The 23,936-nt window shown below is 37.8% G+C and overlaps 1 protein-coding gene across 1 annotated transcript; it reads left to right on the plus strand.

The window, feature by feature from the left end:
* Positions 1 to 2,331: 2,331 nt before the first annotated feature.
* NXPE4 (neurexophilin and PC-esterase domain family member 4) lies at positions 2,332 to 23,522 on the plus strand. Its single transcript, XM_078433924.1, is given in 5 exon segments — positions 2,332 to 2,430; positions 10,739 to 11,060; positions 11,063 to 11,209; positions 11,212 to 11,461; positions 23,228 to 23,522. Coding segments are annotated over 5 exon segments (1,113 nt in total).
* Positions 23,523 to 23,936: the final 414 nt, after the last annotated feature.

Raw genomic sequence — 23,936 nt, forward strand, 5'->3', positions numbered from 1 at the left:
GTTTTCCTTCCCTTTCTATTTCTTGGAATAGCTTGAGAAGGATAGGTATTATGTCTGCTTTAAACGTCTGGTAGAACTCCCCTGGGAAGCCATCTGGTCCTGGACTCTTATTTGTTGGGAGATTTTTGATAACCGATTCAACTTCTTCGCTGGTTATGGGTCTGTTCAAGCTTTCTATTTCCTCCTGATTGAGTTTTGGAAGAGTGTGGGTGTTTAGGAATTTGTCCATTTCTTCCAGGTTGTCCAATTTGTTGGCATATAATTTTTCATAGTATTCCCTGATAATTGTTTGTATCTCTGAGGGATTGGTTGTAATAATTCCATTTTCATTCATGATTTTATCTATTTGGGTCATCTCCCATCTCAGCCCAACTGGCTGCAATGACCCACTTCACCTGCTGTGGGTGTACAGGGCATGGGTTGTTCGTAACTGCTGAGTTGCCTGGCTGTAACTGCCATGGGCTTGCTGGTGGGTGCAACCAACCCTCAGCCTGGCTCTCTGTGTGCTGAAAGGCAGGGCTTGCACTCTGCACAGCCAGCTCAGAGCCAAGGCTGCAGGAACTACAGGTGTGCTGGTGTGTGGAGTTATTGCCATCCCTTCCCAGGGCAGGAGTCATTTTTGAGGGGTGCTGGTCCTAGATAGGGCTTCCTGCTGGGTGTGGCAGGGTAGTAATCACTTTGGATGAGTATGTACTAAGATGAGGGACTTGGGCAAGCAGGTCCATAAGGGAATCACCAGGGCAGGACACATGGTGAAAGCAAAGTAGATGGAGAGTGTTATTATGGTCTCCTAGAAGCATCCAGCATTCTGGGCTAGCAGAAGGCAAGAAAAAAGTACCTGCTAGCCCTTTTGTTCCTGGACAAATCACCTACAAATCCCTGCCCCTCTTGCACATGTCCTAAAATTAGTCAGTAAATCTCCTTCATGTACGCCCCCCTTTTCAACTGCTGCTTTTGTGTGGTGTCTCAGGCAAGGCTTTTTCACATGCTGACTCTTGAAGGGTGAGGACTCCACTTCTGTCACCCTCTGGCTCTCCTAATGTTAAGTCCCACTAATTTCTAAAGCTTCCAGATTTAAAGCTTACTGATTTTTAAAATATATGGCCAATAATCTTCAACAAAACAGGATAGAGTATCCAATAGAAAAAAGACAGTCTCTTCAACAAGTAGCGCTGGGAAAACTGGACAGAGACATGCAGAAGAATGAAACTGGACCACTTTCTTAAACCATACACAAAAATAAATTCGAAATGGATGAAAGACCTAACTATGAGAGGAAATCATCAAAATCCTAGAGAATAAAACAGGCAGCAACCTCTTTGACCTCAGCCGCAGAAACTTCTTTCTAGACATGTCTGTGGAGGTAAGGGAAATAAAAGCAAAAATGAACTATTGGGACCTCATCAAGATAAAAACCTTCTGCTGAGCAAAGGAAACATTGGATAAAACTAAAAGACAACTGACAGAATGGGAAAAGATATTTGCAAATGACATATTAGATATATTCAAAATCTATAAATAACTAATCACACTCAACCCCCCAAAAACAAATAATCCAGTGAAGAAATGGACAGAAGACATGAGCAGACAGTTTTCAAAAGAAGATAGATCTCCATAAGGCACTAGAACATGTTAGGGGGTCTGGGAGGGTTTTATCTTACCCCTAAAATTCTCAGACAGGATTCTAAAATGTGAGAAAGTGTCAAAATTTCATGAAGCTGGATTACACGTATTGCAAACACAAATGATTATATTGTTATTTACTAGCAGTGTGAAAGATGTTTCCTATGAAGGTAAAAGGAATTCTGAGTCTTTTTTTGCATTTTCTCTCATCCTTCCATGGATACTCAGATCCCACAGACAGGATCCCTCCTACTATCAGCACTGACACCTTGGCAATGAGGCACATCTTGTTTGATTGCTGGAGCCACAGCAGCCATTTCCCTGACTTGTGGCTCAGGCTCCAGTGACCGTTCCCTGGACATCTGTTCTTCACTTGGCTGATGCTGGCAATGTGCCCATTTTCCTTGGGCTCTTTTAGATCCTGGCCAGCACTACTCTTACCCTACTCATACCCCCCCCCCCCCCAAGAACTGATGATCTCCTTGCTTGTATTTTACTGTGCAAATACATGGCCCTTTTTTCCCCTGGCTGAGCTCTCATGTTTATATCCCTCATTTAGACCCATAAACATAGGGGAAAGGAAGCTACTCAATCAAAGATAATGACCAAGATACACACTAACTGCAAGGAGAGCACACATAAGGACCATTTATCTTGCTCACATGAGGCTTTTGAGTGGTTAAAGGGGGTGGGAGTCTTTTAAGCATAATGGACAATAAATATATGAACAACAAGGATCTACATGAACTTGGTTATACCATTCGTGTTGGAGTAATGCTGAGTGCTGGCAAGTGCTCTAAATCAGAGGTCAGAGTGACAGGAATCCTGATCTCAGCTCTGTTTGCAAGCATACTAGATAATCGGGACAAACCATTTAAATTCTCTTCTGTGCTCTCAGTTAAGTCCAGCATATCTGTTATTCTTGCTTCAAGAAGAAATGTCAGGTTGACACTAAATGTCAACATCAATATAACTAGAGCAAATTAAAATGCATAAATCTGTGTGTTAGAGTGGGTGGTAAACTTGGATGATTGCTAACATTAGTCTCCTAAGGAGCAACCAAACCAGAACTGTAAATCTTTATCTCTTAAAGGGTCCCTAGGGCAGAATTGAGCAATCCTGGACCCAGTCATACACATTAAGTTCAAACAGCTTCTCCAACTGTCCTCATGTGAAGACCTAAAGAAGTATTGTTAACGCCGGTTCAGTAAAGCATAATCAAAGATGTTGAAAGGATTATTATGTGCTTATGAAACAGATCTTGATTCTTAAATAGACAAACAGACATGTTTAAATATGCTTAACTTCCTGTGTGGGACAGCACAAATGAGACTGTGGAGGGATCCACAGTGTAATCAGCTACTGCTTTCTATGGGCACTGGTACAATTGCCTCGGGTACCTGCTCTTTCTGGCACCATTTCTATAAATTTAAGAATCCAAATCCCAGATGGATTCAAACTCATGACTGTAAGCTATTACGCTGTTGTTCTGAGAGTTAATATCATTATCTTGCCTACATTGTATTTGAGGTTCCATCAGTTCAATTCAAATTTTATTGAGTACCTACAATGTACAAGATAATATGCACTTGAATCCTGGCAACTGGGTCTTGATGACAAGGCTCAGATGGAAACTAGGCAGTTACAGTTTTTCAGGTGAAGAATCATTGAGTTAAATCCATTCTTTACTTCATCAGGTGTTTATTGTGTATGTACTATAACTAGACTAATAAAGTCTAAAGACATTAAAATTATTCGAAGAATTTCATTTTTCCTCCCCCATTCTGCATGAACTGATAACCACAGCTTGTGATTCAGACACCCCCTTAAGGTGGAGTTGGCATGCCTGATAGCTTTGCTGAAATAAGCAGAAGATTGTGTTTCCAAATTAAAAGCATGCAGGCAACTTTGCCTGTGTTTTCTTTTGGCACAGAGGAGATGCACCCCAGTTGTACTCTTGTGGCTTCAGAACAAAGCCTCAACACTCAGCTTATGGTAGTTCCTATGTATATTAAACACAATCTTTAAAGGTATGAAAACATTTTCACAACTGTGCAGGTGAGGGAAAAGGTAACATTTTTTCTTGGGTATCCAAACTTCTAATGTCTATGTATAAACTGGGAATCTGGGATAGGAGGTGTTTCTAGGGGAGAGTCATTTAAAAGATGGAAAATTTTAGAAAGGAAGCACTCGAGCAATCTTTTTTTTAATGCTTATTTATTTTTTAGAGAGCAAGAGCAGGAGTGGGGGAAGGGCAGAGGGAGATGGGAACAGAGGATCCGAAGTGAGTTCTGTGTTGACAGCAGAGAGCCCAGTGCAGGGCTCAAACTCATCAACCATGATATCATGACCTGAGCCAAAGTCAGCCGCCTAACCAAATGAGCTACCCAAGAACCACTAAGCAATATGCTTTTAAAATACAACTTGAAGTTCTTGCACAAAGACAGAAATTAAGATTTAACAATGGAAAAACATTGAAGTTTTTAAATAGAAGTTTTAAAATCTTTTCAATCTTCAGTGATACTAAAAAGGCTAATTAAGAATAAGGAACATAATAAAAATTATAATAAAGATGCTGGGAAAATCAAGTGATATTAAAAGGGCCCGGGGATAATGTGACGATCACGGTCAACATTTGCCGAGGTGTTCTGTGTCTACATTTTGTGTTTAAGGGAAGAGTATAATAAACCTGTTAGGTGAAAAACTAGCCAGGAGACTTGACCTCAACATTAGCAATCCTGCATCTTACCGGCCGTTAACAGCTCAGTTTCATAGAGTCCATGGTGGGCTCTCATGTCTCAGAATAGCGCTTCAGTTGAAGGGACAAGTTGATAGCCAAAGGTGGCCGTTGGTGGGATAGTAAGAGATGCTGGGGTGGGAGGGAGGCAGGGTTCTGTGCTGGTAGAAACTTAGGACAAAGGAATCAGGAGTTAGACATTTTTTATGTGTTTCTGCATTTCTTTTCTGCTGTGTGTGTGTTTGTTTTGTATTCTCTCTTGTGGGATCCTAATCATGACAAGTATGAAAAATCCTAAGTTACTGTTAGTACTGTTTATATTTGCCTCCTGGATCACGTTTACAGTTTTCCAACACTCCACAAAGGAATCTCTTTCTGTGTCTTACAGAAGTATGATTTTACTTCCTACCTCACTTGTTCTAGGAAAGTCCAAACAACCAGAGTTATACATCGTAGTACGGGAATTTGAAAAGCTTACACAACCTTGAAGAACTAACATGTTTGATAACCATTACGGAGCACAGGAGAGGATAATAGAGTGTGTGTGTGTGTGTGTGTGTGTGTGCGCGCGCGCACGCGTGCACACATTCTTCCTCTGTCACTTACATACACATCTGTGATGATTTTCTCCCCATGTGTAGCTTGTTTGTTCATTTCTTTAATGACATTTCTGCACAACACCTTTTCATGTTGATATAGTAAAATCCACCTTTTTAAACAGTTGATTCTTTTTGAGTATTAAGAAACCCTTCCCTATTTCGGTGTCAGATTATTTATCTAAATATTCTACTTAAACCTTTAAAGGTTGCTTTAGACATTTAATCCTGTGACGGATCTGAGTTTTTTCTTGCTGATTTTTGTTTCCTTATGGATGATCACCTTTTCCGTTCTTATTTTGTAGTAGTTTTCTTCACTGCTGATTTGTCATGACGTTTTTTGTCATATATCAAAATTTCTGATAAGTACAGATCCTCCTCCATTTGTACTGCTCCACTGACGAATGTATCTTCCCCATATCAATGCTGCATTGCTATAATTAATATAATAATAATTTGCTTCATAGTTACTCTTAAAAACTTGTAGGTCAAGTTACCTTTGCTTAACCTACTTCACAATGTTCCTGGCTGGTCTCAACCCTTTACTCTTTATATGTTTTACAGTCGGTCTGCCAAATTTGCTGGAAAAAATCTTACTTAAATTTTATGTGCATTATATTAACCATGTAGATCAACTTGGGAAAACTGACATGTTCATAACATTATTTTGGTCTTTAGCACCATGTAATCTCTCTCCATTTATTTAGGTCTTTAAGATCATTCAGTAAATTTTAATAAATTTTGCATATATGTCTTGTATATCTTTTATTAGATTTATAACTAGGCATTATTTTATAATTTTTTGTTGCTGTTGTAAATAGTGTTTTTTAAATACATTTTCTAATTCCTTGTTGCTGATGTAAAGGAATACAGTTGACTTTTGCATATTGAACAACAAGATTTTGTTTTCCATGGTCTCTGATTCATTAATTTATGGATGCAAAGATCACCTGGAATTTCTCTGCTGATAGAAATATACTTGCTTTAAAGTCTTGTTTTGCCTTTTCTGTGTCTATTACTTTGTTTTCTCTTTATTGAACTTAATACCTTTTCTTTCATGAGTTGGCTTTCATAAAAATTTCACTAATTCTTGGCTGGGTGTACATTCTTATACTTAAGATTCTGTGGTGGCCAGGCCTCTGAGTACTGTCACCTATTTTCTCCAGCATGTTTGTAGCTCAGCTGCAGAAAGTACTCAAGGCAATAAATGCTCTGCATTTGTCTAGGGTGTTGCCACACATGCAGGGTCCTACCCTGCACCCTCAAACTTAAATTTCTATAGCTTTTACTCACAGTAGAGTACAAAAGTTCCCATTTCTATCTGCCTGGCCGTGCACAAGGGGAAAAATAGGGAAGTATTAACCATCCCAATACTCTTCCTATGGGCCACTCCTTTACCACCTCTTAATCCAATCATCAATTTCCTCCAGGTTTGTAGTAGCCCTGAAGTGGTTTCCATCTTGTGCAGAACTCTCACTGACATGCATTTGGAGCCATGGTTTTCTTCATTGATCTAATCTCCTCTGCCTTTTACTTTTCCTGCATTTTACTGTTGACATTTCTTTGTTTGTTTGTTTGTTTCTTTCTAAGTAATCTCTCCACCCAAAGTGGGGCTTGAACTCACGATCCCCAAGATCAAGAGTCATGTATTCTACTGACTGAGCCAGCCAAGCCCTGCTCTTTTTCAGACTTCTCACAAATTCTGGTCTAATTAAGGTACCTCTTCCTATTTCCAAGAATACTTAGAAAGTTTTAAGTTTTTTACTTTTCTGTCTTTCATTTCTGTGGGAAATTGAGGATATAATATATCCCTTGTCCTCCTTCTTGAATCAGGAGTTTCCTATTTATTTTCACCAACAAGTTTTTTGCACGAAGTATAATTCTGTCATACTAAAAATTACTTAAATTTTTTATTTGAAGTTATAACAATTAAAAATTCTGAGAATTATCTGATAATATCTGATGATTAAGAAATTACTCTGATAATGTTCCTATCTTCTAGTTTATTATTTATTTCTTATCTAGTTCCTATAGCAACTAAAATAGGTTTTTAAGTTTCTAATTATTGTGAATTTCTTGATCTGTCTCTTGAATTCTGTCAATTTTTTTTCACATATAAATACATGGATGTGTAGGTACATACACATTTATGATTCCTATGTTTCTAGCAAATTGACTCTTAGCACTTGTAAATGTCCATCTTTATGTCTGGTAACATGTTTTGTCTTGAAGTCTGTTTTAATATTAGCTTTTTTATGCTTAAATGGTATATTAATTTCCATCCATTCACTTTCAGTCTGTAGATAACTTCATACTTAACCTACATTCTTGTTAGACAGCAAATAGAGACACTTGGCTGGCTTAGTCAATAGAGCACATGACTCTTGATCCTGGGGCTATGAGTCCAAACCCAAATTGTATGTAGAGATTACTTAAAAATAAAATTTAAAAAAATATGCTTAGTCAACTTACTGGTTTTTTAATGTTTATATTTATTTATTTTGAGAGAGAGAGAGAGAATATCCCAAGCAGACTCCATGCTGTAAGTGCAGAGCCTAATGTGGGGCTTGAAATCACTAACCATGAGATGATGAACTGAGCCAAAATCAAGAGTCAGACACTGAACTAACTGAGCCTCCCAGGTGCCCTAGGCAATTTACTGTTAATAAAATTATTCACTAGATTTAAATCCACCAACTTGCTGTTTGTTTTCTCTTTGGCCCTTCTGTTCCTCTTTTGGGATGAATTGAATTTTTTTAGAATTTCCTTTTAGTTTCTTTATTATTTTTACAGCTATAAGGGTTTTTTTTAAGTGTTTCTTGTAGGTATTATTATATACACTCTTTTATAGTTAATATCGTGCTACTTCATGTAATCTGTAATAACCTTTCAACTATTTACTTCCACTGACTCATCTCCCCATTCTTTATGTTGTAGTTTTCATATTATTACAAAATTGGTTTTTACTTTAAATAATTACATGCATTTTAGGGGTGCCTGGGTAGCTTAGCCAGTTGAGCATCCAACTTTGGCTCAGGTCATGAAGTTACAGTTTGTGAGGTCAGGCCCTGCATCAGGCTGGCTGCTGTCAGCATGGAGCCTGCTTTGGATCCTCTGTGCCCCTGTCTCTCCCCTGCTTGGGCTCTTTCTCTCTCAAAAATAAGCAAACATTTTAGGGCACTCAGTCAGTTAAGCATCTGACTCTTGGTTTCAGCTCAGGTCATGATCTGACGGTAGATGAGATGGATCCCCTCATCGGGCTATGTGCTGACAGTGCAGAGCCTGCTTGGGATTCCCTCTCTCTCCCTCTGCTGTGCTCGTGTTCTCTCTCTCTCAAAATAAATGAATAAACTTTAGAAAAAACTTTTAAAAAATAATAATAATTACATTCATTTTAAATTAGGAGACAAACATTTAGAATTTTATATTTATCCTTATTGTTACCATTTCTGGTGTTTTTCATTCCTTCCAGAATATCCATGTTTCTATTTGTTGAATTTCCCTTCTGTTTGAAGAACTTGAGTTAGCACCCCTTATAATGCAAGCCCAGTGCTGTTCCTTATTACAAGTTTCAACTTCCCTCCAGTGTCAAGCTGCTAGTGGTAACTCTCTAGCGCTATGGGAAGGATTTTCTTTATTTTTGGTTTATTGTTATCTGCAGAATTGGTCTAACACAAGTTATTCTGCCTTTATTGAAAATTGTGAGATATTACTATAATTACTATGATTATCATTTTGTTATTTGATATGTTGATACTTTTCTTTATAAAAGCATTTTTATCAAACACCAGGGATGGCAATACAAACACTTAGTGTGTACCAGGTACCATTCCCAATGTTTTTCATGTTAGTCCATTAATACAATAACATATAAGGTGTGTATCTTTATGACTCAGTTTTTTAGATGATGAAACTGACGAACAGAGAAGTTAACAAACTTAACCAAGATTGTGTAACTAGTGGGTGACAGACTTAGGTTTTAATCCAGGTAAATATCTCTAAAATTGAGCTAGCCAGTGTCGAAAGCATGTTGTAAGACTAGAATTCTCATTCACTTCTCCTTCAGGCACAAATTAGCACCACATTTCTGGAAAACTATTTGCCATCATGTGTTAAGAGCTTTAACAGTATTCACCACCTTGGACCAATAATTCTGTTTCTGAGTTCTCAGCAAATAACTTGGATTGCAAAGATTTATACCAAAAGTGTTCTTCACAGGATTGTAAAAGTTGAATGCAATAAAAATCCAAAGATGGAAATAGGTGAACTGTTAAGTTGTACCCATAGGCTGGAATACTATATGAGCCAGTGACATAAGGTGAAGTTTTTAACAATACTATTTTTAAATCAAAATTCATTGGTAATATTTAATTTGTTCATAATCATGTTAAATGGCATACAGAAAAATGAAAGAAAAATCACCATAAGATTAATAATAATTATCAATGGTTGGTATAATTATCACTGATTTATATCCCCTATACAGTTTCACATCTCCCATTTTTAATAATCAGTGTTATTTCAGGGGCACCTGGGTGGCTCAGTGGGCTAAGTTTCTGATCCTTGATTTCAGCTCAGGTCATGTTCTGTGAGTCAAGTCCCATGTTGGGCTCCACACTGACAGCCCAGAGCCTGCTTGGGATTTTCTCTCCTTGTCTCTTTCCTTCCCCTGTTCACATGTGTGCGCGCGCTCTCGCTCTCGCTCGCTCGCTGTCTCTCTCTCTCTCTCTCAAAATAAATAAACTCTTAAAAAAAAGCATTTTAATAATCAGTGGTATTTTATGATTAGAAAATAGATATTTTTATAAACCTATGTTGATTATCTCCTAACTAGAACAATCTGAAAAATACTAATAGCATAAAATGTTTAAGCAGAGTATAAAAGAACAGAAAAAAAAATCATATTTTACATAAAATCTCCATGCATCTTAAACATTTTCTTTTTTTAAAAAAATTTTTTTAACGTTTATTTTTGAGACAGAGAGAGACAGAGCATGAACGGGGGAGGGTCAGAGAGAGGGAGACACAGAATCCGAAGCAGGCTCCAGGCTCTGAGCTGTCAGCACAGAGCCCGACGCGGGGCTCGAACTCACGGACCGCGAGATCATGACCTGAGCCGAAGTCGGCCGCTTAACCGAATGAGCCACCCAGGCGCCCCTTAAACATTTTCTTAAGAATATTTTTAATGACTGAGTTCTAGCTTTAAGATTAAATAATAAAACAGCAATAAAAATTGTGTGCTATGCAGTTAAAAAAATTTTTTTCCTGTCTTCACAATTGCCCAGCAAAAGTGTATTTTTAAAAAAATTTTTTTAATGGTCATTTATTTTTGAGAGAGAGAGAGCAAGAGTGGGGGAGAGGCAGAGAAAGAGGGAAACACAGAATCTGAAGTAGGCTCCAGGCTCTGAGTTGTCAGCACAGAGCCTGAAGCGGGGCTTGAACTCACAAACTGTGAGATCATGACCTAGCTGAAGTCAGACGCTTAACCAACTGAACCACCCAGGTGCCCCAGTAAAAGTGTATTTTATCATCACCACTTTAGGGAAGAAGATCCTAGAACCCAAAATAGATTAGCTGGTGAAAAGTGCAGTTCCACCACCAAATTTGAGGAAACTTATTTTTCCCATGAAACATATATGATAATAAAATCTCCGTATCATTTTATTTCAGGTTTTGCATCTGCTCTTATTCTAAAAAGATCGAAGTTGGCTAGCCTACCAAAAATGATTATATTACATAAAGACATTGTCTATGTTCTTTATTGTATTCATTATCACCTCAGATATGGACTACACTTAAGACGCCCATCTCCCTCTATCACTGGAATTTTATCATGAAGCCTTCATGTCCTGAAGTACTACTGCATCCGGTAGTTTGATCAGCAGAGACTGAGCTGAGAATAAAGGGAATCATGGAGAAACTAGACCAGGTGATCCCACCCAGACCTTTCACCTACGTGAACACCACCACCAGTGCTGCACACAGCAGAGCCACCGTCCTTCACCCTCGAGATGCCTACTGCAGGGGGGATCAGCTAGACCTCCTTCTGGAGGTAAGGGGCCACTTGGGACACAGGAAGATGTATGGTGGGGATTTCCTGAGGCCGGGATGTCCTCCCCAGATCTGAAGGCAGGTGCTTCAGGAAAGGCGACAGACTTCAACAATGGCATCTTGTCAGCTTCGCCCTGGGAAGGCCGGGTATCTCTGTCTCTTCTGCTCATCCACCCCAGGGAAGGGATGTCAGCTCTCTGGAGGCAAGGAACCAAGGCTATGACAGGGCGATCTTCACAGGCCAGTTTTCCAGGGGCACCTCCCATGTCAATACTGATTGTGGCCTGGTTTTAAACTCAAGCACTGAGCTACGTGCATACCTGGATACGCAGGAGCAAGTAGCCTTCCACTGTGTGAGACCTCAGCACATGCCCTGGGCTGCACTCACTCACATGCATTCCAAAAACAAGGATGTTTCTTATCTCAGCAAACAAGAATGGAGACTCTTCGAAAGGTAAATAATTATAGTCTGGAGACTACCTGGGAAAATATGGTAATGATTTAGCCTACATGTTGATCTAGTGAAAGTGCTAGGTGTATGTCCATTTTGGGACTCTATAAAGAGCCATTTTAGAAAAGGTCTTTGAATTCATTTGGGGACAGTGTTTACTTTCCAGTAGTCCCCAATCCTTGTGAATATTTAACCCTTGTCATTGAAACAAAAAGTACATAAACAGAATAAAAACTTAAAAGGGAATCAGAAATATACATGTAAGTAAGTGCTCGAGTATATTCTTACTTCTGTAAATTACCTTGCACATCTTCTGGTTATCTGCACCCCCTGGACTAGTAAACAAAGAAAGGGAAATATAATCAGTGGCCTAGAACTGTGGGTACAGTAGTCAATTCGTAGAATTAAGAAGTAACCGAAGCAGTAGATAATTAATGACTTGTGCTTAATACTAAGCCCATTTATTTTTCAATATTTATTTATTTATTGTGTGAGAGAGAGAGAATATACAGGGGAGGGGCAGAGAGAGAGGAAGAGCGGGAATCCCAGACTCCATGCTGTCACAGAGTCCAATGTGAGGCTCATCCCATGGACAGCAAGATCATGACCTGAGCTGACATCAAAAAGTCAGACATTTAACCTACTGAGCTGCCCAGGTGCTAGTACTAAATCCATTTTTTTTTTAATTTTTTTTTTAATTTTTTTTAACGTTTTATTTTTGAGACAGAGACAGAGCATGAACGGGGGAGGGTCACAGAGAGAGGGAGACACAGAATCTGAAATAGGCTCCAGGCTCCGAGCTGTCAGCACAGAGTCCGACATGGGGCTCGAACCCACGGACCGTGAGATCATGACCTGAGCTGAAGTCGGACGCTTAACCGACCAAGCCACCCAGGCGCCCCACTAAATCCATTTAAAGTGTTTCTTTCTTCAGGTGACTTGTTCATTGTTATCAGTCCTGTTGGTACTCTGGGTATCAGGCTTCTCTGTGGTGGGCCAAGATATCAGTTACCCAAGTGAATGAATGATTGGAATCACTAGGCTATCGTAAACCTGTTTTAAGAAGTGGAACTCACCATTAATCTATTAATAGGCAACAAATTACCTGATCATCCAACACAGTCACCTTCAAATATCAAAATTCTCTCCCAATTTACACCTAGGTGTTTACCTCTCCACATCACCACCATCATCCCCTTCCCACATCACTAAGAACCTAAAAATAACCATCTAAAGGTTTGCAACCTACCATCTAAGAGTTAGTTCATTAAAACAAAGTTGGGGGAGGGTGCCTGGGCACCTTAGTCGGTTAAGGGTCCAATTCTTGATTTCAACTCAAGTCAGGATCTCACCATTCATGAGTTTTGAAACCCACATCAGGGTCTGCACTGATGGCACAAAGCCTGCTTGGGATTCTCTCTCCCTCTCTCTGCCCTTCCCCCACTTGTGTGTGTGCATGTGTGTGTGCTTACATTCTCTCTCTCTCAAAAATTAGAAAAAAAAAAAAAAGAGTTCATTACAGTTTCCCCTCTTGGTTTTTGCTTGCATATAAGTGAAATTATAGGGCATTTATTTGTCTTCTCCTGTCAGACTTATTTCACTTAGCATAGTACCCTGTAGGATCATCCCTGCTATTGTAAATGGCAAGATCTCATTCTTTTTTATGGTTCACTTGCATTCCATTGTGTGTGTGTGTATTTACAAAATGTATATGTGTGTGTATATATTTACATACACACCTTTTCTTTATACATTCACCTATTGGTAGGCCCTTAGCTTGCTTCTGTATCTTGGCTAGTGTAAATACTGCTGCAGTAAACATAGGGGTGCATATGAGTTTTCAAGTTAGTGTTCTTGTTTTTTTCAAATAAATACCCCAAAGTGGAATTAGTGATTCTTCTGCTATTTCTCCTTCTAATTTTTTTGAGAGGACTCCATACTGTTCTCCATAGTGGCTGCTTCAATTTACACTCCCACTAACACTGCACAGGGTTCCCTTTTCTCCACATCCTCATCAATCCTTGTTAGTTTTTGTATCTTTCATGATAACACTTCACAGCCATCAAATTGGCTCTCTCATTGTGGCTTTGATTTGCATTTGCCTATTGATTAATGATGTTGAGCATGTTATCATGTGTCTTTTAGACATCTCTATGTCTTCTGTGGAAAAACAAAATCTCTTCATGTCCTGTGCTCAATACCAGATTGTTGGGGGTAGGAGGAGTTACACTAAGTTGTATAAGTTCTTTATATATATTGGATATTAACTACTTACAGGATTATGATTCCATTCAGTAGGTTGTTGTGTTGTTTAGTTGGTTTACTTGACTGTGCAAAAGCTTTTTAGTTGGACGTGATCCCATTTGTATGTATGAGCTTTTGTTGCCCTCGTCTTAGGAAATTGTTCCCTGAAAGTATTGCTAAAACCAGGGTCAAATTAGTTATGCCTTCTAGGAGTTTTATGGTTTCAGGTCTTAAATTCAAGTCTTTTAATATATTTTGAATTTGTTTTTGGATATGGTATCAGATAATGATCCAGTTTCATTCTTTTACGTGTAGCTGTCCAGTTTTCCAAATGCCATCTATTTTTTTTTAGTTTTGTTTTTTTTAATTGATTTATTTATTTAAATTCAAGTTAGCTAACATACAGTGTACAATCAGTTTCAGGAGGAGAAACCAGTGATTCATCATTTCCATATAACACCCAGTGCTCATCCCAACAAGTGCCCTCCTTAATGCCCATTACCCATTTAGCCCATCCCCCCACCCATCTCCCCTCCAGCAACCTTCAGTTTGTTCTCTGTATTTGAGAGACTCTTATGGTTTCTCTCCTTCTCTGTTTTTATCTTATTTTCTCTTCCCTTCCCCTATGTCCATCTGTTTTGTTTCTTAAATTGCACATTTGAGTAAAATCGTGATATTTGTCTTTGACTTAGTTCACTTAGCATAATATACTCTAGTTTGATCAACATTGTTGCAAATTACAAAATTACATTCTTTCTGATTACCCAGTAATATTCCATTGTGTATATGCATATTTACCAATCTTCTTTATCCATTCATCACTTGATGGCCATTTGAGCTCTTTCCATAATTTGGCTCTTACTGATGGTTCTATAAACATTGGGGTGGATGTTCCCATTTGAATTAGTATTTTTGTATCCTTTGGATAAATACCTAGTAGTGCAATTTCTGGGTCACAGGGTAGTTAAATTTTTAATTTTTTGAGGAAACTCAACGCTGTCTTGAAGAGTGGTTGCAACATTGCATTTCCACCAACAGTGCAAAAGTGTTCCTCTTTCTCTGCATCCTCATCAACATTTGTTGTTTTCTGAGTTGTTCGTTTCAGCCATTCCAATTCTGGTGTGAGGTAGTATCTCATTGTGGTTTTGATTTGTATTTCCCTGATGATGAGTGATGTTAAGCATCTTTTCATGTGTCAGCCATCTGGATGTCTTCTTTGCAAAAGTGTCTGTTCTTGTCTTCTGTCCCTTTCTTCACTGGATTATTTGATTTTTGGGGTGTTGAGTTTGATAAGTTCTTTATAGAATTTGGATACTAAGCCTTTATCCGATAAGTCGTTTGTAAATATCTTCTATTCCGTCGGTTGCCTTTAGGTTTTCTTGATTGTTTCCTTTGTGGTATAGAAGCTTTTTATCTTAATGAGGTCCCAATAGTTCATTTTTGCTTTTATTTCCCTTGCCTCCACAGACATCTATAAAGAAGTTGCTGCAGCCAAAGTCAGAGAGGTTACTGCCTGTTTTTTCCTGTAGGGTTTTGATGGCTCCTGTCTCACATTTGTGTCTTTCATCCATTTTGAATTTATTTTTGTGTATAGTGTAAAAATTTGGTTCAGATTCATTCTTCATGCTGCTGTCTAATTTTCCCAGCACCGTTTGCTGAAGAGACTGTCTTTTTTCCATTGGGTACTCTTACCTGCTTTATGAAAGACTAGTTGGCCATATGTTTGTGGGTCCATTTCTGAGTTCTCTATTATGTTCCATTGATCTGTTTTTGTGCCAATACCATACTGCCTTAATGATTGCAGCTTTATAATCAAGCTTTGAAATCTGGAATTGTGATGCTTCTAGCTTTGATATAGAAACAAACAACCAAAACAAACAAAAAAACCCCTGTGGAACAGATCAATGAAACTAAATGCTGGTTCTTTATTTTTGTTTTTTTTTATGTTTGTTTATTTTTGAGAGAGAGAGGGTACATGAGCAGGGGAGGAGCAAAGCAAGAGGGAGACCCAGAATCTGAAGCAGGCTCCACATTCTGAGCTGCCAGCACAGAGCCTGACACGGGGTTCAAACCCACAAACCATGAGATCATGACCAAGCCAAAGTCAGATGCTTAATTGACTGAGCCACCCAGGCCTCCCAATGCTGGTTCTTTGAAAGAATAAACAAAATTAGTAACCCCTATCCAGACTTACCCAAAAGAAAAGAGAGAGTACCCAGATAGATCAAATCATGAATGAAAGAGATGTCACCACCAACACCACAGAAATGCAAACAATTATAAGAGAACACTATGAAAAATTATATTCCAACAAACTGGGCAATCTGGAAGAAATGGACAAATTCCTAGTGACTCACAAACCACCAAAACTGAAACAGGAATAATTAGAAAATTTGAACAGAGTCATGACCAGCAAGGAAATTGAAACAGTAATCAAAAATCTCCCAACAAACAAAAGTCCTGTGCCAGATGGGAATTCCCAGGGGAATTGTACCAGGCAGTTAAAGAGAAGAGTTAATACTTGTTCTTCTCAAACTGTTCCAAAAAATAGAAATGGTAGGAAAGCTTCCAAACTCAGTCTATGAAGACAGCATTACCTTGATTCCAAAACCAGAGACCCCACTAAAAAGGAGACTTACAGGTCAATATTCCTGATGAACCATTCTCAACAAGATCCTAGCAAATTGAATTCAACAGTACATTAAAAGAATTATTCACAGGGATGCCTGGGTGGCTCAGTTGGTTAAGCATCCACCTTCAGCTCAGATCATGATCTCACGGTTCATGAGTTCAAGCCCCGCATCAGGCTCTGTGCCAACAGCTCAGAGCCTGGAGCTTGCTTTGGATTCTGTGTCTCCCTCTCACTCTGCCTCTCTGCCTGCCCCTCTCTCTTTCTCTCTCTCTCTCTCTCTCTCTCTCTCTCTCTCTCTCTCTCTCTCTCAAAAATAAACATTAAAAAGAAAACTCACCATGATCAAGTGGGATTTATTCCTGGCCCGCAGGACTGGTTCAGTAGTCACAAATCAGTCAACATAATATACCACGTTAATAAAAAGAAAGGATGAGAATCATAGGATTCTGTCAACAGATGCAGAAAAAGCATTTGACAAAATACAGCATCCTTTCTTGATAAAAACTCTCAAGAGAGTAGGGATAGATGAAACACACTTCAACATGATAAAGGCCATATAAAAAAGACCCACAAGGTAATATCATCCTCAGTGGGGAAAAACTGAGAGCTTTCCCCCCAAGGTCAGGAACATGACAGGTAAGTCCACTATCACCACTGTTCAACATAGTACTGGAAGTCCTAGTATAATTGCCTCATACAAAAATAAAGAAATAAAACGCATACGAATTAGCAAGGAAGAAGTCGAACTTTAACTCTTTGCAGATGACATGATCCGCTACACAGAAAACCCAAAGACACCACCCCAAATCTGCTAGATCTGATGTATGAATTCAGCAAAGTTGCAAGATAGAAGATCAACATACAGAAATTGGTTACATTTCTATACACCAAACATGAAGCAGCAGAAAGAGAAATCAAGAAATTGATCCCATTTACAATTCCAAAAATAATTATATACCTAGGAATAAACCTAACCAGAGAGGTAAAAGATCTGTATGCTGAAAACTATGGAAAGCGTATGAAAGAAATTGAAGGAGACACAAAGAAATGGAGAACATTCCATACTCCTGGATAGGAAGAACAAATATTGTTAAAATGTCAATACTACCCAAAGCAATCTACACGTTCAATGAAATCCCTATCAAAATAACACAAGCATTCTTCACAGAGCTAGAACAAACAATTCTAAAATTTGTATGGAACCAGAAAAGACCCCGAAGAGCTAAAGTAATCTTAAAAAAGGAAACCTAGTACCATATATTGAAGAGACTGTGTTTTCCCCATTGCATATTCTTGGCTCTGTTCTCATACACGAACTGACCACATGAGTGTGGGTTTATTTCTGGTATCTCTATTCTACTCTATTGATCTATGTGTTGTTTTGTGCCAGTAACATACTGTTTTGATTACTACGGTTTTGTAGTATAGTTTGAAATCAGACTATGATACCTCCAGCTTTGGTCTTTTTTCTCAAGATTGCTTTCACAGTTCAGGGTCTTTTGTGGTAACAAACAAATTTTAGGAATATGTGTTCTGGTTCTTTAAAAACTATTCATATTTTGAGTAGTGTTGCATTGAATCTGTACATTGCCTTGAGTAGTATGGACGTTTTAACAATATTCTTCTATCGTGAGCATGCTATATTTTTCCATACGGTTTTGTCATCTTTAATTTCTTTTATCAGTTTCTTACGTTTTCAGTTGATAGGTTTTAAATCTCCTTTGTTAAATTTATTCTTAAGTATTTTATTCTTTTTGATGCAAGTATAATTGGAATTGTTTTCTTAATTTGTCTTTCTGGTACTTTGTTATTAGTGTATAGAAAGAACAGATTTCTGAATATTGATTATTTTGTAACTTTACTGAATTTATGTTAATTAAATCAGTTTGGTGAAGCTTTCATGGTTACCTGTGTATAGTATTATGTTATCTCCAAATAGTAATAGTTCTTACCAATTTGGATGACATTTATTTCTTGTTTGATTGCTGTACAAGGACTTCCAATACTATGTTGAATAAAAGTGATGAGAGTGGACATTATTGTCTTGTTCCTGATCTTAGAGGAAAAGCTTTCAGCTTTTCTCTTTTGAGTATGGTGTTAGCTGTGGGTTTGTCATATATTGCCTTTCTTACGTAGAGATCTGTTCTTTCTATATTCACTTTAAGAGTTCATGTCATAGATGTATATTGAGTTTGGTCAAAATGCATCTATTAAGGTGATCTTAGGATTTTTATCCTAGTTTGGTAATACAGTATATCACATTGATTAATTTGCAGATACTGAACTTTCCTTGAATTCCTGGAATAAATCCCAGTCACTTGTGCTATATGATCTTTTTAATGTATTGTTGAATTTTTTTCATCTAAGTTGATCATGAATATTGGCCTGTAATGGTGTGTGTGTGTGTGTGTGTGTGTGTGTGTGTGCGCGCGCGCGCGCGCAGTGTCTTTGCCTAGTTTTGCCATCAGGGTAGTGCTGGCCTCGTGAAATAGTTTGAAAGCATTGCTTTCTTTATAATTTCTTGGAATAATTTGGGAAAACTAGGTATTAACTTTTCTTTAGATGTTGATTAGAATTCACCTGTAAAGCTGTCTGGTCCTGGACCCTTGGTTTTTGAAAATTTTTAAATTACTGACTCACTTTCATTTCCTGTAATGGCCTATTCTGATTTTCTATTTCTTTATGATGCAGAGTTAGAAAGCTGTTCATTTCTTCTAGGTTTTCCAAATTTTTGGCATGTGACTGTTCATAGTAATCTCTTAGGATACTTTATATCTGTAGTATCATTTTGTAAGCTCTCCTCTTTCATTTCAGGATTTCATGTTCTCTTGTTTTTATTGATGAATCTGGCTTGACATTTATTGATTATCTTTTCAAAGAATGAGCTTTAATCCATTGATCTTTTCTATTTTTTTTTTCAGTCTGTTTCATTTATTTCCATTCTGACCTTTATTACATCTTTTCTTCTAACTTTAGGCTTTGTTCTTTTTCTCTAGTTTCTTCATGTATAAAGCTGGATTGTTAATTTGGGATTTTTGTTTGCTTGCTTGCTTACTTGCTATATTACTATAGCAATTACAATTACTCTCTTAGAGTAATATTACTATTACTCTCTTAGAATTGCTTTTGCTGTATCCCACAAATTTAGGAGAGTTGTGTTTCCATTTTCATTTGTCTCATGGTATTTTTATTTCCCCTTTGATTTTGTTTTAATCCATCGGTTGTTTAGTAAAATGTTTAATAAATGTGTTTAGTTTTTTCCAGGTCTTCTTGTAATCGATAACTAGTTTCATACTGTTGTGATTGGAAAAGATGCTTGTTTTGATGTCACTCTTCTTGAAGTTAATGAGACCTATCCTGGAGAATGTTCCATGTGCATCTTTAAAAAAATGGGTGTTCTGGAGTTTTTGAATGAGATGTTCTATGGATATCTATAATGTGTCATTTAAGGCCACTGTTCCTTATTGGTTTTCTGTCTGGATGTTCTACCCATCAATGAAAGTGTGGAGTATTTAAGTCTCCTACTGTTAGTCTATTACTATCAATTTCTCCCTATGTCTTTAAATATTTGCTTTATGTAGTTAGATGCTTCAATGTTGGGTTGCATGAATAGTACAAACATTATATCCCTTCCTTGGATTCACTCCTTTATCATTATGTGATACCTCCTTTGTCTTTTGTTACAGTTTCTGTTTTAAAGTCTGTTTTGTCTGATATGAGTATTTTATACTATCTTTTTATTTTCATTTGCATGGAATATCTTATTTTCCTTCACTTTCAGCCTGTGTGTCTTTAGATCTGAAGTGAGTTTTTGTAGGCAGCTTAAAAATGGTCTTATTTTTTATCTGTTTTGCCACCCTATGCCTTCTTTTTTCTTAGAAGTGTTTTATTTTAAATGTATTTAATATGAACATGACTATGCAGATTTTCCATTTCATCTTTTGTTGATTTGGTTTTATTTTTCAAAGAATTGATCCATTTCATCTAAGTTTTGAAAATTTCTGGCATACATTTTTATTGTAATATTGATTTGGTACTTTTTAAATGTCTGCAGAATCTTTGGTAAAATCTTATTTTTCATTTCTAACATTGGTAATTTGTGCTTTGTTTTTTCTCCATTGAAGCACTCCATTTAAATTTGAAGTAATTACTGGTAGGTATGTACTTATTGCTATTTTGTTCATTACTTTCTGGTTCTTTCTGTGTTTCCTCCATTCCTTTCTTCTTCTCTTCCCTTTTGGTTTATTTTCTTTTTTTTAATTATTATTTTTTGGCTTATTTTCTTTACAGTTATATTTGGATTCCTTTCTCTTTTGTGCATCTATTGTAGGTTTTTGGTTTATGGATATCATAGGTTCATACACACACACACACACACACACACACATATATATATTTAAGCTGTTAGTTCAAGTTCAAATGCATTCTAAAATACTACTTTTTTGTTCCCCCATCTGTTTTTTTTTTTTTGATGTCTTATTTTACATCTTTTTATCTTGTGTATCCCTTAAATGCTTATTGTAGTTATAGTGGCTTAACCTGTTTTTGTGTTTAACTTTCATACTAGTTCTTTAAGTGACTCTTTAGTACCTTTACTGCCTATTTGCCCTTACTAATGAAATTCTCTCTCTCTCTCTCTCTCTCTCTCTCTCTCTCTCACACACACACACACACACACACACACACAGATAGGACTTACCATTTTCTCTTTATCATTTCTTGTAAGTCCAGTCTAGTGGTGATTAACTTCTTCAGTTTTTGCTAGTCCAGGAAACTCCATATTTCCTCCAATTCTGAATGATAACCTTGTTAGGCAGAGTATCCTTATTGTAAGTTTTTCCTTTTAGCACTCCAACTATATCCTTCCACTCTCTTCTGGCCTACTAAGTTTCTGCTAAAAATCAGCTGATAACCTTATGGGGTTTCTATGTATATGGTTATCCTTCTCTTCCTGATTTAAGATCCTCTTTTTACCTTTAACTTTTGCCATTTGGATTGGCATACTATGTCTTGGTATGAATCTCTTTGGATTCAACTTGTTTGGGACTCTGTGCTTCCTGGACCTGGATGTCTATTTCCTTCTCCAGCTTAGGGAAGTTTTTAGCCATTAATTATTCAAATGAGTCTTTCTACCCATTTCCTTCTCTCTCTTCTTCTGGGATCCTTATAATGTAAATGTTAGTATGCTTAATGTTATCCCATGGCTACCTTAAATTATCCTTATATTTTTTATTTTTTTAATTTGTTTCAGTGTTTGTGTCATTCAGTTTGGGTGATTTTCACTATTCTGTCTTCCAGATTGCTATCCCATTCTTCTGTTGTATATACTCTACTGCTGATTTACTCTAGTTTATTTTCCATTTCAGTTTGTATTCTTTGGCTCTGCTTTTTTTATATTTTCTAACTCTTAAAGTTCTCCATTCTTCCATTTTGTTGATCATTATAACCATTACTTATCTCTGTTTTATTAAGGTTTTGGGGTAGGGGTTATTTTGTTTTTTCATTTGGGACATAATTCTCAGTTCCTCATTTTGCTTCACTCTTTTTTTTTTTTCTATGAAATAGGCAGAATAATCATGTCTCTCAGTCTTAACAGTGTGGCCTTGTGCAGGAGCATCCCCTGTGTAAACTGTGTGCCTGGTGGCTTTGGTAGAATGACTGGCGCTGGAGCAGGCATGGGTCATGAGGTTCTAGGGTGTACTGTGCTGGGGCCACCCTGGTAAGACAGCTGGACCTGGAGTGGGCCTGGGCCAGGACATCCTGTCACACACAATGCCTTACAAGGTGGCTGAGTCTGGAGTGGGTGCGTGCCAGGGGTTCCTGGTGTATATCATGCCAGGGCAGTCTAGGCCACCTTGGCAGGATGGCTGGGTAAAGCATGGCCTGGAGAAATCCTGTGGCGTGCCACTCTGGGGCCCCTTGGCAGGACAGTTGGAGCTGGGGAGGGCACAAACTGGGGGTTGCAGGGTGGGGTGGTTCTTCTAGGGGCAGCTGAAGCTGTTGTGAACCAGGGGCACAGGACTTGATTGGGGCAGCCCTAGTAAGCTGGCTAGAGCACTTGGACTCTGCTCCCATCAATGCTATTAAGATGGAAGGAGAATGCAAAAAATGGCACTCACCAGCATCTCCAGCCCCAGAAAGCGTTTCAGTAGCTCCTTGTCTATTTAGCAGATGATCTAGGATTAGTTAATGCATTTTCTTCACTTATAAACTAGTTGCCTTTTAAATAGCTGGTTTTTGCTGTGCCCTTAGATAGGGAAGTCTGTATGTGGGCCCCTCCATGAGGTTGTTGCATTGGGAATGAGGCTCCTATTGTTACCATGCTCCCATCTTTTTACCCTTCTCCATGTAGTCCCTCTATCATTTGTCATGCAGAAGCTGTTCAATCAGCCCTCACTTTTTCAGGAGGAATTGCTGTATATGTAATTGTAGATTTGGTGTGTCCATGGGAGAAGGTGAGTTCAGGGTCTTCCTATGCTGCCGTTCTGGACCCTCTGTTCAAAGAATTTAGTTTGATGATGGCATTTAAGGTGCTGTGACAGAATGTAGCAAACTTGGGGGTAAAGAGGGATAGAATGATAAAATAATTGAGTTTTTATTACTAAGCAAGAATTGGTAACTTTCATAGGCAAATAAATGCTTAAATTTTACCCAGAGTGTTCTTTTTCTTGGGGAGGCAGGGAAGGGGAGAAAACATGTTCTCTATAATGAACATTAATGGGCATCACTTAGAAAATTCATATCAGAAAAAAATTTTACTAAAAAAAAACTATGACATTTAAAGGATGATGTTTCAATAGGCTTTTTCCCCTCCCTCATGACCTATTAAGAGGATACTTAGAAAACATAATAGATTCTTAATAAATGCTGATGAATAAGGTGATATTTCGAAGATCCTATCTTGCTGATTCTTTGGCAGAAAAAACAGTTCAAATGAAAAAGAAATGTGAGTTTGGAATGGCATCCACAATCCCGGGTGGACATGTCTGGAAAGACACATGGAATCCTGTCTCTTGTAGTTTGGCTCCAATCAAAATGAAAGAATGCCTAAGAGGAAATTTTATATATCTAATGGGAGATTCCACAATCTGCCAGTGGATGGAATATTTCAAAAACAGTATCAGCAGTATGCCACAGTCTAAGCTACTATTTATATCTCTTAAAGAAATTACTTTTATTTCAAGGTAGCAATAAGAAATGCCTCTTCTTCATATTTCTTAATCACAACATACCCAAACTTTTCCAGACATCCTTCCCTTTCCTTTAAAACAATATGTTTATCTGACTGGAAGGGAGCAAGTATAGAAAAGGTTTATTACATTCCTATCCCTGCAGAATACATGCCTCAGTTTGTATCCAGCATGCTCAGAAAATTGTTAACAGAGCTGAAAATACCATAAGATATTGCCCATTTTCTACAGTTGGGATGATGCTTAAGAGTGTGGATTTTAGATCCTGTTGCCCTGGAAGCAAAATTTGACTTCTCCATGTCCTACCTGGATAATCTGGTGCAATTTACATAACTAGTGTCCCCCGCAGTTTCTTCATGTGTAAAATGCAGATGAAAATAGTACCCACCTGGTAAAATGAAGTATTATATAC

Source organism: Panthera onca, chromosome D1, assembly GCF_046562875.1.
Source record: "Panthera onca isolate mPanOnc1 chromosome D1, mPanOnc1 haplotype 2, whole genome shotgun sequence".
Lineage (NCBI taxonomy): Eukaryota > Metazoa > Chordata > Mammalia > Carnivora > Felidae > Panthera > Panthera onca.